Raw genomic sequence first — 14,970 nt, 5'->3', positions numbered from 1 at the left:
GAAGTGAGAGGTGATAGAACTGAAAAATTATTACTTGTGAAAACTGAACTGGATACTTTCTTGAGTCCAAATTAAATGACCATTTGCTTTACCATTTATAAAAGAGTTACAGCAAAACTGACTTTTATATTCAGAGGTGGAACTTTTTTTCTTCTGCTCTTTAAGAGGTTTCAGAGTTGCCCATCTTCCACCTGATCACTCTATTTGAAAAAACACTGGCAGTGTTAAGTGCAACATGGATTCTTTGAACTAAGGACAATTCTGAAGACAAAACTCTCATGTTATGTTGTTTTACAATAACTTACTGATAAGAAAGCATTAAAAATGAAACAAGGAATGGTATGCTACAACCATACTCTAAAGCAAGGGTTTCTACCTGATTATATATAATCAACTTGTTTATGGTAAAAGGCCATAAAGCAAATAATAGATAAAATTGTGTTTATTGAATTTATATTTGTTGAGTAAGTTTATTAATTACTATTTAGAGGCTCTAATACTTTGAAAATGCTGATGTCTGAAAGTTTGGTGTAGCACTAGATAGAAATATTTTAACTTATCTTCAATTAATTGTTATATTCACTCACTAAGAAAACAATGTTACCACATATAGTCATTGTTATTTTAATAGCATAATTTAAGACTTTGGTTGCATATCCCCCCCAAAATTACATTACAACCTGAAGCTTGGCATTCTGTGTTTGAAGAGTAGTATTCTGCTCTTGTAATGACACAGTCTGCCTCTGAAGTGCAAGAATCTGAGCCTGCAAATTATTGTTCTGTGTCTCAAGTTGTTTCAGTTGAGTTTTCAGTGCTTGCTTCTCTGCTTGCAGTGTAGCATTCTTAATAAAGAAAACATACATATTAAAAATAGAATACCAAACTATTTTTGTTTAATAGATACTGAAATTTTGTATGAGTATTTACCATTATAATAAAAAATCCAAACAATTTAAAAAGAGAAAACATTTCCCCCATCCCAAATTGTAAATATATTTAAGAAAAAGAAAGCAATAATTATAAAATCTTAATAGACTACTATGTCTGCCTGCTTTATAAGAACATATAAAAAAATCACATACACCATTATAAATGAGAGTAACACAAGAAACTAGAATGTGATTGTCACTTGTATGGTTTTTAGGCTGCTCAAAAGTGCCGAATGTGTCTAGAATAAGTGGGGCTGTTTCTAGTCAATGGAGAGCTCCTTTTCTAATTGCCCAAAGGAGTGTGTATGTGTGTTCGTATATGTGGTGGTCACAAGGATAGTAGCAAAACCAAGTACTTTATAAACAAAAATATTTGGGAGAGAAGTAGAAACAGTCTTAAACATGTGTTTAAAAATTTTAGTGCATAGTAGATATAACAGATGTTACATATTTTCTTTAGTAATTTTATTCATAGTACAAAACACTCACTAAAACTCCATTTCACATATAGGATATGTAGAGAAAATCCAAACAAAACATACCATTTTCAATTCTTCCAGTACATATGGCCGTATTTCAGTTTTATAGTTAAACAGCTGAATTATTGAGCAAGTCATAGATCTTTACATTTAATGTTCAAGATATTAAAATGTTTGTCATGAATATTATATCTTCAGGATTACTTCTAAATAACCATTAAAAATTAGCATCAAAAAATATAAACAAAGAATCATTTAGAAAACCAAAATAAAAAGCTTGAATACACAAAAGGCTAGGATTTGTATGTAATTGCAACATGCATAAAAATTTACAACTGAATCCTAACAAATCACTTTTATCATACCTACATTAGGGAACAAAAATAACATTGTCTTTGTAGGGTCTCATGTTATATATACTACTGGCCACTGTATAAAAGACGAGTCATGATTTAACCCACTTATTACATCATAAAAATCAAAGTTAAGGAAGTAAAATGCTTCAAGATGGCTTTTGATACTGGATATCTTCTTTTGTTCATTTTTTTCAAATAAAAAGGATAAAATATGTATACTGAAAAAATAATATAGAATACTGATGTATTTATATACCATCTTGACATACCAAAGAAGTAAAACCTTTTTCAGTTACATGTTAAGTACTACTGTAGTTCAGCTCTTCAGAAACCAAAACACACAAGCTCTCACGATTCTAGGAATAAGAAAAATTCCTATAGTCTGTAACAAATAGAGGAGATGACTGAGAGTAGAAAGGGTACCTCAGAGCAGAAAAAATTTACAATGGGAAAGTATGTGGTTAAGTACTGGTAAAAACACAAAACTTACCTAATATAGGGTTAGCCATCTTTATAAACACATTATGTAAAATGGCTAAAATATGACAACCAGGAAATTTTTAAAGGAAATCAATGGGAAAGAGATTTCGCTTATAGGACTTTATATGCCAGCCAAGTTGTCTAACATGTAATTATTAATCTAAATGATAGAGGTACATATATGTATATATCACTGAATAATTAAAAATACATATTCATATATTGCCTATAAACATATAGAAATACATAAAATATACTAATAACTTAAGCATACAAATTAAAATATTTTCTCCTATTGCTTTAACAAAAACTAAAAGGCAGGTAATATCCAATGCTAATCTGGAAAAATGGGTACTCTATTAATGGGACTGAAAATTAATGTGCTTTTGAAAGGCTAATACAATATCAATCAAAATTACAACACACACTCTAATATGTATATATACCCTTTGGACTAGCAATTCCACTGTCAGGAATTTACCATCCTATGAACATGTTTATATACAGATTTTCATTGCAGCAAAGTCTGGAAAAAAATACTCTGAATGTCTACTGATGTGAAATTTATTTAAATAAATTATGCTAATATACCCCCACTATGGAATATGTAGTCATTAAACAAAATGAGATAGCTCTCTATCTGCTAAAATAGATCTCCAAGACAACGTAATTGAAAAATTCAAGTAAGAATACTATATATGATTCCACAGGTATAAATTTGTAAAAGAAATATGCTTCTGCCCTGGCTGGGCGGCTCAGCTGGTTGGAGCATCATCCTATACTCCAAAAAGGTTGTGGATTCAATCCCTGGTCAGGGCACATATGGGAGGTAACCGATCAATGTTTCTCACATTGACGTTTCTCTGTCTCTCTCTCTGTCCCTCCCTTACTCCCTTCTTTTCTTTCTAAAAATCAGTAAGTATTTCTTCAGGTACAGGTTTTTTAAAAAAAGAAAATAAACTTACTTTTTTAAAAAAACTTTTTAAAAAAATTGATTTGAGAGAGAGAGAGAGCGAGAGAGAGAGAGAGAGAGAAAAACATCAATTTGTTGTTTCACCTATCCATGCCTTCATTGATTGCTTCCTGCGTGCATTCCAAATGGTAATCTAACCTGCAACCCTCATGCAATGGGATGATGCTCCAATTAATAGAGCCACCCAGTCAGGGCAGAAATATACTTCTATATATAGATAAATTACAAAATTTTTTAATGGGAAAGATGTTTATAATAATTATTTTTGGATGAGAAAGTAGGAATCAATGGTATAAGAAATTAATTTCTGCCTTTTTGGCATAAAGTTTTAAATTAATGTTATATTTAAAAAAAAATAACCTCAACTATTTTACTTGTTAGGATGTGAGCTTCTACAGCTTATTCATCTTTGAAGGATGTTTGTTGAATTCATTTAATTACTGTTTATTGTCAAATATTTACTGGATTCATTCAGCAAATATTTAAGTGTCTGCTATCTACCAGGCATTATTCTACATACTGAAGGCACAGTGGTAAAAAACAAAGACAAGCTATCTGCTTTCAAGGAGCTTTTTTCAGTAGATAAACAAATAAATAAATGAATAAATAATGTAATTTCATAAGTAAAGAGTGCTATGAAGAGGATAAATAAGGCAGTGGTGTGACAGTGAACAATTCAGGCTGAGGATAGCTTGTCTACTAAGGGAAGTGGTCAGGAAGGACATCCTGCAGGAGATATGTGACATGAGACCTGAATTCTGAGGGAAGCCAGCCAGTGTTCCCAGCAGGGGAGGCAAACAGAAGACCTGTGGACACGCAGAAAAATGCCAATATGACTAGCACTAATTTACTTAGTATGTGCTAGGCATTGTTTTTTTGGGTTTTCCAGATATTAACAGATAATATTATCCCCAGAATAATAAACAGAATGGGTATGAAGAATGGTATGGTACTAGGCCAGGTATGGTAATGTCAGGAAGGATCTTACAGTACACAGCAAAGAATTTGGATTTTATTTTAATTGTAATAGGAAGCTATTGAAGATTTTAAGTATGAAAGTGGTATGATTTGTATTATGTTTTAAAAAATAACTTTGACTACTGCATTGAGAATGGATTAGACTAGGCCAGGAATAGAAGAGAGAAGGCCAGTTAGGAGGCTATTTGAATAGTCCAGATATGAGAGATGATGCCACCTTGTACTAGAGAGGTAGCAGCAAAAATGGAGAGAAGTCAATGGGTTTGGGTTATATTTTCAAGATGGAGTTGACAAAGCTCGCTGATGGACTTATGTGAGGATGATGGAGAATAATAAATTATGAGTTCTTGTCTTTATTACAAAATAAATCAGTCAAGAAAGTATAAAATGAACAGAGCTACATACACAGATTAGATAAATTTTGAGTTATATATTATTTCAAAAAATCTTTATTCTTATAAAAAGTTTTAAAGTACTTACATTTCTTTCTACTTCAATTAATCTGTCTTTAACTTTCAGAAGCTCTCTGGTTGTTTCTTGACTTTCTCGCTCCCATTTGCTATCTTCACCCGAAGCTGAAGGAGGGCTCTGTACCATCCTTTCCTCATCTTGTCTCTGTTTAAGGGCTTCATAATTCTTTTTCACCTAAAATTTTATTTAAAATATTTTAATGGGGGAAAAAATCACCCAAGTTCTATTTCTTACAATTAATTTGACTCTGCATTGGTCTGGTGAATGTAAGAGATTTTATTAAAAAATATGATGTACAGATGATGTATTATGGAACTGTACACTTTAAACCTATGTAATTTTATTTATAACCAATGTAACAACAATGAATTTAATAAAAAATAATTTTAAAAAGTGAAAAAATAGGAATATGTACAATTATCACTATTAGCATAACCACAATTTATGCTTTGTAAAATGTAATTCTTTTTCCCTTAGAATTGTGAAATATACTCTGTTCATGTGCCATGCTCCTACAATATATTCTGTAATTTCTTATCCTATTTTTTATGATGAAAATGTCACTGAAGACTAGGATGTGTTGCTAAATACTGTTTTAAGAGCTGTATCTATAGCCGATTGAGAGATTTCAGAGATCCCCATGAAAAGAACAAATACAGATTTGGCATGTAATAATTCCTCTTAAAAAGAGATCTAAATTAAAATTGAGGAAAGACCTATATAAGCCTGTCTGTTTATGAAGTATATGTTGTCTAGAATGAGCTGTGTTAAATAAATGACATCTTTATTCAGATCTTGATCTATCACATATAATTACTGTAATTTATTTTATAAAGACTGAGCAATCAAAGGATATATCTTATCCAAGGTTTTTTGGTGTGACTACACCCAAATCCTACTTGAAGAGAGCCAACTCTAAAAAAACAACCTGGTCAACTCACATTACCAAAATTGCTTATTAACTTAATAGCTCCCTTCAATTTGAAATTATTATTCTTATACTTATCCTGAATCACTAGTTTATCCTAGGAGACATTTATCAAAAATTTCTCAATTACCTCAGGCTTTATATTAAAGCAAGGATAAACATTTGAAATAATTCAACTTTTAATGAAAACTTTAAGAAAGCTTATGACTCAACAATAAAATATGTTACTACTGAGTTAGAAAATAATGATGTGAGACTAAAGGAAAAAGATACCAAGAAAGGATGTAATTTAAAGCATGGCAAGTGATCTAATCGGTGTTCTGGGATCCTGAGCTTCTCCCCACCCCATTGTTTATACCCTAATAACAGAGATGAGTGACATTTTTTCCAGTATCCTATTTTACATTGATTTCCCACTGGGTCTTTTCTCCCCCCCTAGGCTTAGAAAGATTAAAGAAATATGCCACTATTAAGAAGAACTGAGAATAAATCACAAAGCTTCTCATTTTTAGACCATGGTTCTACAACTAAGCTTCAAACAATGATACTTTATGTATCATTAATCAGAATCTCTAATTTATGTTGATAAAGAAAATAAAACACCGACTACCATCATTGTTACTCAGAGGCAGCATATAGGTAGGTAGGTCTTGCCTTTTTATCTAATCCGTTAATCTCTGACTTTTACCTGGTGTTTTAGACCTTTTATATTTAATGTGATTACTGATATGATTTGATTTAAACCTGCCATCTTGGCATTTGTTTTCTATTTGTCTAATTTGTACTTTGTTCCACCTTTTTTATTTTATGTCTTCTTTTGGATGTTTTTTACAATTCTATTTTATCTCTTTTGCTGCCATATTAGCCATACTCTTTGTCATGCTATTTTAGTAGTTACTTTAGGCCTTACCCTATTCACATTTAACTTCAAGTCTATCTTCAAGTATTGAAGAGTATACCTCTTCATGTATTGCACTAAATATCAGGACAGTATAATTCCAGCTGAATGCATATTTATGGCAGGAAACTAGTCCAATAGCAGTTATGCCAAAATGACTGGAAGTAAAAAATGATGATGGGATTTTAAATCTCTACCTTTTAGACTAGAAATAGATACATACCGACACATATGCAAACACACTTATTTTCTAGTTGAATAACTTCATGAGTTGGCTTTACCTGTAACCTAGTTATATTGCTTAATATGGTAAAAAAATAAATAAATTCAAGAAATAAAGCAGACTAATGAAATCTGGCACCAAATTTTACTTTATATTTTGGATAATCCTTTATGTTAACTAAACAAAGTTCTAGAATTTCTTCTGTAACAATACTTGCTCCATGGTAATGTCTGAGACAAGTATCAGCAATGATGGTAAGGGCAAATGAGGAACAAAACCTTTTTTCCTTTCTGTATTAGAAATTGATCTTTGGTTAACTTTCTCTAGAAACCCATTGAAATTGAAATGTTCTGTGTTATCGGGCAGGTTTGCTTATGGGAAATATGACCCTTTACTGGTAAATTGTATTTGGACCGGGAGAACGATATAAATACCTAATAGGAAGCCATATCGTTGAAACTCTGAGTGCAGCAACTGTTAAAGTTGATTAATAACTATTGAGGAGATCTTAAATCTATGACTTTGGAGTTGTTGCAAAAGATGATGACTGTTGTGGAGCATAAAGTCTTAAAGCCAGGGCAGCTCCCACACACATCCAATATGAATCTCGCTTGCACCTGAACTGTCATCTGGTGGGAAGATGATTCTCAGACACCCATGTGAAGGAGGACAGTACCTTACCTACTTGTAATTTACTATATAGTCTTCTGAATGAAATGGTTCATAATGTGGCCTATAGTAATCTTATTGGTCTGAATGTTTAGTTGACTATTCCTGGGAGCACTGCGGAGATATTAAAGGAAGAATAAAAAAGAATATAGTTCTCCCTATCTAGTATTATGTTGACTCAATGGAATTGGCAAGTCCTTTTATTTTCAATTTATTCATGTACGGAAAACAGACAGCTGACCCCATCTTGTTTAATTCACTGAATAATTCTAAATATCACAAGAAAACAGATCTAGGAAAAACCCTGAAATTTATGAGATCAGGTGCTTTCTTATACCACATATGATTTCCCTCTTCTTGGTATTCTCACACCTGTATCTTTGCCTATCAAACTTTCACCTGGATTCTGAACAGGAAAAGAGTGTCAGAGTGAAGTGTCATTATTGCATTGAGAGCTTTTACCCATGACACAAGGCTGCTTCTTCCCTATCCCACTCTCACAATTCTGATACATTCCTAACTTCACATAAAATACACACACATAATATAGGACTGAATAACTTACGGTGTGGAGAAAAAATAGTTTGTCATAAACCACATGATAAAGATCTATTTAAGAACACACTCAAATTTAAGAAAAAACAAAATACTAATGTTAAGTTTTATTTTCTACTTTACAATTTTCTCTCCAAATATTTAACAATCAAAATTCTTTCAAAGGAAATCACTTACTGTCTTAAGTTCTTGGCGCAACTGCTGGTTATAATTTGTGGATTCTTCTAATCGAGCTTCTAAAGCAGCAATTTTTTCCTCTTTTATTTCAAGGGACTTCTTTAGAGTGGATTCCAGTTTTGATTCCAAAAGTTTGTACCTACTATGTAAGTATAAAAATAATAAAAGTTTGTTATTGGTGGTCAGAAAAGAATTTTTAAAGATAATTTATTACCACTGATACTGGTGCCATAAATAGATCTAATAATATAGTTTTCTTTAAAGTGGCAAATTATTCTCCTCTCCTAGAGTCCCTCTTTTAAAATATTTCTGGTAATGAAAAACAAAAATCACTGAGTGAACAGAGCTCAGATTACAGCCTAGGCTGTCAAATGCTAAAATTAATGCTCGAAAGAGGCATTATATACTATTTAGTTTTATGTCTTAAACTATTCCTTTCAGTTTTATAAGAATAGGCTCTATAAAAAGTGAAGGACATATTATCAAACATTAGTCTATAATATGAAGTGTAAAGTACTTACACAAGAACATAATTAATATTTAAGACTTGAAACTCACTGAAGACTTTATCTTCAGGGTATAAAATACATGCAGAATATTCTAAAAAGGGAATGATATACTAAAGACACAGGGCACTGGCAACAGAGCGAGAAGAGGCCGATAGGTGTGGATGTCAATATTTCTGTTATCCTTTTTAATGGTGTGTTCATGAATAATTACATTATTCTTAATTAAGTTTTTTTCCAGTATGAGTGAATCATAAACTAGGAATTATGACTAATCTATGTCTTACACCCAAGAATCTTAATGTCTAAATGAAATAAAAACCTAAAGTATGAAGTGAAAAATTTTATCATATTCTGTCATGTACTGTAATTAATTTATATATTTTCTGCTCAAGCAGATTTTAAGTTCATTGAGCATAGAGAACACATCTCATTCATTTTGGTATCAGCTTGAGTCAACAAAAATTTTCAAAGCATTTAATAATTCTGTCTTTGGATGTTGAATTTGTGATGCCTGAGTTGCTTCTGGACTGTCCAGACAGGGATGTCCAGTAAGCAGAGAATGATGATGGATATCAGCTGAGATGATGGCAATGCTCAGCATACAGAATGAACTGATAAGATGCCTGAGAAGATAACCCTAGGAAACTAAGCTGCAAGAAAAGACACAAGAATTGTTAAAACAGAAAGACAAAAGTGATTGCGTAGCACTGTTTACAACTCTATTACTAAACTTGCTTTACTGAATTTTTGTTTATCTATTCATGCATTCAATTCCACAACTAAACTATTCCTTTATGGCAAGAATATCTTAATAATCACTGTGTCTTCAAAGGAGGGCAGGGATAATGACATCAGATGGAAAGATGGAAAGATTTAGACTAACAAAAGAATTAAGGACAGTATCAGAGATAAAAGGTAAAGACAGATGCTGATACACAAATTTCAAGATGGAGAAGACGAATACTAAAGGACTTTGCGACCTTTTATTTTCTCTCTTGCTTAGAATATTACAATACCTTCCTAATTGGTCTCTGTACCTCCAAACTGCCTGAATTCTAACCCATCTTTCATATCAGTCTAAAAATTGCCCAACACACTTCCATGCTTTATTTGCATAGAATGCCCTTCCCCAGTTTCCATGTTGCAAATTTCTGTCAATCTTCAAGGTTTAGCCTAAGCATTATCATTTGTTTGATGCCTGATAACCTGCAGAATGTAAAGGCTCAGTTAACATTAACTAATGGTATGAATTAAGGTGTGACAAGAGGTATCAAACAGTATGAAGCTGGGTTCATAAATTTGTAACACAGGGTCAGTTAGGGCAACTACATAGTTTACCCTACTTTGTTTCATGAGGGAAGTCAACTTTTTAGGTGTCTTACAAGTGGCAAGTAATAAATATGAATAAAGAAGTGATGTATATTCAGTATGTATATTGAGAGAAAGTCAACTAAATTGGCCCTTGACTACCTGTTTAACTGGAAATTATTTTTTTTATGAAATACCTGTATAATTACTTTTAGTTGCTCGATTACTAGAATGCCTCAAATTACTTCTAGTACTGTGAAAAAACTAAACTTTAGAAGTGTCAATCTGTTCTATTAACTTTAAATTTCTCAAGATTACGTAAAGAAATCTCATATAATCAGCATTAATTTTCCCTATATACATTTATTTGATTAGAATAAAAATATTTACTAGAAGTAACATATAGATGATAAATATAAATAATTACAAAAAAATCCAATGAATTAAAATCTAGCCTACATAAAAATATTTATAACAATACACACTTCTAGCTGGAATCACATAGTTGACAAGATGCTAAATAGCAGACTACTTGAAAATCTGATTAACTGTTTGACAGACTGTAACTACATGTAATAGAAATTTTCTTTCAAACTTTATTGATCATTTTCAAAATTAAATGGCATATGTTAATTTTTTAGTTATTTTTTAAAAAAGATTTTATTTATTTATTTTTAAACAGAGGGGAAGGGAGTGAGAAAGAGAAAGAAATATCAATGTGTGGTTGCCTGTTGCACACCCTCTACTGGGAACCTGGCCCACAACCCAGGCATGTGCCCTGACTGGGAACCAGCGACCCTTTGGATCACAGGCCAGCACTCAATCCACTGAGCCACACCAGCCAGGGCTGTATATGTTATTTTTTTTATTCTGTTTGTCAAGCCTTAGTTTTCTACCTTATTTTTTTACACCTGAATTGCTTCTCAGGATATTTTTCTTTATTTCATATTCTTCTTCCATTTCTCTTTAAGTCCACATTTTGGCACACAAAATAAAGAATTGAGGCATTTAAGCACATGACTCAAATTAAAACTAACTTGCTTAAATTGACTGTGTATTTCACCAGAAGAGGGGTTTGTTTTTTATTAATTTCTCATTCTACTTTCACAGGCAATTGGAGCCTTGGATCTTCTGCTACCTAGGTGGCATCCTGTTTCCCTACTATGAAACTGCATTTATATAACATTTTAGCATCTTTTTCTTAGATTGACATTAGGTTGTTTTTATCTAATTTTTTACTTTTCTTTTCTATAAAATTTTCTCTAAGGGAAGAAAGGAACCAGAAACAGTGAAATAAAATACAGAAATGTATTCTGTAGCTAGGACAAGAAAGAACCAAAGTTTGAACAAAAAAAATAATTTCAACAGTTTGCCAAATAAATTTACTACTCACCTGTCATCAGTACTTTGTTCATCATGTAAGAGTCGCTCTTTATTTAACCCTATCTTCTCGAGCTCATGGGTTAATTTTTCGAGATCATTATTCATTTGTTGAGTCTTTAATTTTTCACTCACCAAATCCTTATTTTAAAAGGAATGTAAAATTCACATAAGTGTCAAGAACATAAACAACTAAGAAATTCAACCAAGATTCTAACTGCCACCATTCAGGAATACATATGATTCGAAGTAGTAAAGACCTAAATGTGGTCAAACTTTTCTTTCATCATTAAGTAGTTAAGCAGCAATAATTTAATGTAGTCTAAATAGTATAGTTTTGTCTTTTTTGGCTAATACTCCTTTTTAACTTTTTAGTGTTTAAATCTAAAGGGAGGAATCATTTACTCTCTGCTTGTGAATCTACATCTTATGTTTGGGACTGTGGGGGAAAAACCACATATCCATTAAGTTCTCAATAATGAGCTAGAAATTTAGTGTATGTTTATTCCTGCACAACACCCTTCTCCCACAAGCATCCCTCTTCCAGGGGAAGAGGATATGGATCTTTAAAACTAGGGGGCATTCTGAGAAGTGCAGGCACAAGGAACCTGTTGTTCATGTCTGTAAGACTGTAGAACAACAGAAAGAAAAAGAAAATGAGTTGCTCATAATGATCCCTCCAATGCCTCTTTAGCAGAAATGCGGACTTCCCAATGCAACTTTCTACCAGAAAAAAAATATCTTAGCATGGTAAGATACGTTTAAATTGAAAAGGGTTATATCATATACAGTATAGCATAGGGATGGCAAAAAAGAGCCAAGCATGCACCTTTCTGATCTGCACCAACCATGTTTTACAAGACCTGTTGCTAGTCTAGTCCTATACATTTCAGAGTTTTCTTAACACGCAGATCCAAGCAACTACCAGTTGTCCAGTGCTGATCTTTAAGTTCAACCTGATTTGAATTCTCTAGCTTAGAGATCAAAATTCATGGGGCTTTGGCATCTCAAAGATCTGGATTTGAATCCAGAAATCCAACTCTGCCATTTGTTAACTGTGTTATCCTGAATAAATTACTTAATGTCTCTGAACCTCAGTTTTTTAATCTAATAGAGATAGTATATATAAAAATTGGCCATAAAAGTTATATAAATATATATAAACACAACTTATGTGGTCCTTAGCCCAGTATTTGATACAGTTAGCAGTCAATAAATAGTGGCTGTCATGTTTCCCATTATACTTAGCATTCAGTAAGAGTCTTGATCAAATATTTTAACATAATGTAGAAATAAAATTGTAATGTAACAAGTAAGATACCCCATGGAATCTTTATTAGTACAATTTCTTTAAAAATACAATTTACATGTATTTACTAGTTGAACAAAAGTGGGAAACTTGAAAACTGTTTCTAGTTCTAACTCTAAATTTTTACTTTACAGCCATAGTAGAAAGATACAAACTTACTGATAGGCTACAATAAAGCTTAAAGAGGCCTTGGTTAAAAATATAAAAAAAAGTTTGCCTTAAGTTTAGGTAACCATACTTACCTCACGTAATGTAACCAAAGTTTTTATATCAATAGTTGCTCTTTTTACAAGCTCCTTATTTTCTTTTTCTAATTCTTTCATACGAATGCAGGATTCTTTATAAATACTAATCTCTTTGAATAGAGTTTTGTTTTCTTTTTCCAAATTTCCAATTTTCACATTATTTTCTTCTAATGTGGTATCTTTTATTTCTGCTTGTTGTCGGAGTCTTTTATTTTCCTTCTCCAGTTGTTTCTTATCCTTTTCCAGTTGAGATGTCTCTTGCTCTAATGATTTATTTTCTTTTTCTAGCTGCTCTAGTCTTTTGCTAGATATTTTTAACTCTTCTAGGTTTTTTTGTAATGTTTGATTTTCCATCTCTAAGTCTTGTAGTTCACTCTCTAATTGCTGAATTTTTTTATTGCTGTTCTCTAGAGCCTTCTGTAGCCTTTGATTTTCTGTATCTAAACCTTGGTAGCTAACTTCTAAGCGTTCTGTTTTCTTGAAAGATGCTTTCATAAGCTCTAAACCTTTCTTAAGCTGCTCTTTTTCACTTTCCAGTTCTTTGTTTTCTAGTTGTAGCTGAGCCATTTTCATGCTTGCACACTTCAAAGATTCCACATTCCTTCTCAGTTCTAAGTTTTCCTCATCAAGTTGGGAATTCTCTTTCTCCAGGGATTCTAACTGAAAAGTAAGGTTTTTAAAGCTATCCAATCTTTTTTTAAATTTTCTATTTTCTCTTTCTAGCTCTGAATTTTCTTGCTCTAAGGCCTCAATTTTTTCACAAGTAATTTTTAAATTTGTTATTTTTTTCTGTAACAATTCATTTTCTTTTTCAAGATGATGCAACTCATTTTCAAGTTCTTCTGCTCGTTCTCCTTTTTCTTTATAATGTTCTAATTCTTTTCTAATTTGTCTTTTTTCAAATTCAATCTTGCTTAGCTTGCTACTTGTTTCTTTGATAGATTCATGGAGAATTTTATTTTCTTTTTCAATGTCTTTCACCCTTGCTTCAGCACTTATCTGGGAACGCTGCCTTAAAGAAGACACAGTTTGATTGAGATGTTCATTTTCCTGTTCCAATATTTTAATCTAATTTTAAAAAAGAAAGGAAAAAATAAAAAAAATTAAGCAAGAACTAAATATTTTAAATTATAGTTATTCCCTTCCAAAAACTAGCAGGGAAATCAGAAAATAAAAGAGTGCTAGCATGTCTACCTTACTTTTAATTCTGACATTTACTAAGAGACCACTGTATACATGTACTGCCAGCCAGGTTACTAAAGTTCCTATCTTTAGGGAGTTCATAATATAAAGGAATGGTTAAGAAAGATGTGTTTAATACTGTTACAAATAATCTTCATACTATTTAACTTCATGTTTGAAATTCAAATATAAATATACATGAAACATATGGACACAAATATCTCCCTGAGGATATAAGCTTTTACTTTCACAAATAATTCTGCAATACCTACACACAGAAGGTCCTCAGTAAATGTTTGCTGTAATGTATATGTGTATGTATAAGGCTGTGTATGTGTGCGTATTCATTCCTCAAAAGAATTCTAATTTGGAAACATCAAAATAACAACCCCTCTGGTATATTTGAAAACTAATCCATCCAATACATGGCATGGCCTAATATAATAGTTCTAAAAATTGGCATGTTAAACAATCCCCTGAGAACCTTGTAAAAGTACCAATTAATGCTTAGCTCTAGAATTTTTCTTCTATAGCTCCGCAGAAATCTCTACTTTTATAGGTGGCCTGAGGACTAGACCTAAATAATATAAAACAAATCCTTTTACATCTAAAAAATAAATAGAAATTTTAAAATACCAAGTCAACCTATCCAATTGTTTCCTCAAGCATGAAGTGAGAATGATCATTAATTAAATACTTGAAAATAAATTTGAATGGATCCAAGATGGTTCCTGCCACCACTCTCTCATTTTTAGTGGGGAAAGAGCCCCACTGCATTACTCCTCAACTCCACTCCCACTTCTCTCGAACTCCACTCCATAGCCATTTTCCATAGACACTTGAAAGCACATGTACTGCAAAATTTTATACAAGATAATTATTAATCATACTGGCAATTTAACACTCTCATCTTTCCCTTTA

The 14,970-nt window shown here is 32.0% G+C and overlaps 1 protein-coding gene across 2 annotated transcripts in view; it reads right to left on the bottom strand.

Moving 5' to 3' along the window:
- Positions 1 to 14,970, bottom strand: part of CCDC88A (coiled-coil domain containing 88A) — a 123,782-nt gene that overhangs the window by 28,553 nt on the left and 80,259 nt on the right. For both annotated transcript variants that reach the window (XM_054575430.1, XM_054575431.1), the window contains exons 15-19: positions 12,865 to 13,935; positions 11,327 to 11,454; positions 8,117 to 8,258; positions 4,676 to 4,840; positions 681 to 842 (exon numbers count right to left, since the gene is read on the bottom strand). In XM_054575430.1, coding sequence (XP_054431405.1) covers positions 681 to 842; positions 4,676 to 4,840; positions 8,117 to 8,258; positions 11,327 to 11,454; positions 12,865 to 13,935 — 1,668 coding nt within the window. The remainder of the gene's footprint in view (positions 1 to 680; positions 843 to 4,675; positions 4,841 to 8,116; positions 8,259 to 11,326; positions 11,455 to 12,864; positions 13,936 to 14,970) is intronic.

Source organism: Pteronotus mesoamericanus, unplaced genomic scaffold (genome assembly GCF_021234165.1).
Source record: "Pteronotus mesoamericanus isolate MK-2021 breed Mesoamerican mustached bat unplaced genomic scaffold, CSHL_Meso_final contig_291, whole genome shotgun sequence".
In the NCBI taxonomy this organism is placed as follows: domain Eukaryota; kingdom Metazoa; phylum Chordata; class Mammalia; order Chiroptera; family Mormoopidae; genus Pteronotus; species Pteronotus mesoamericanus.
The sequence above is the reverse complement of the archived record's forward strand: the minus strand, read 5'-3'. Positions and strand labels throughout refer to the sequence as shown.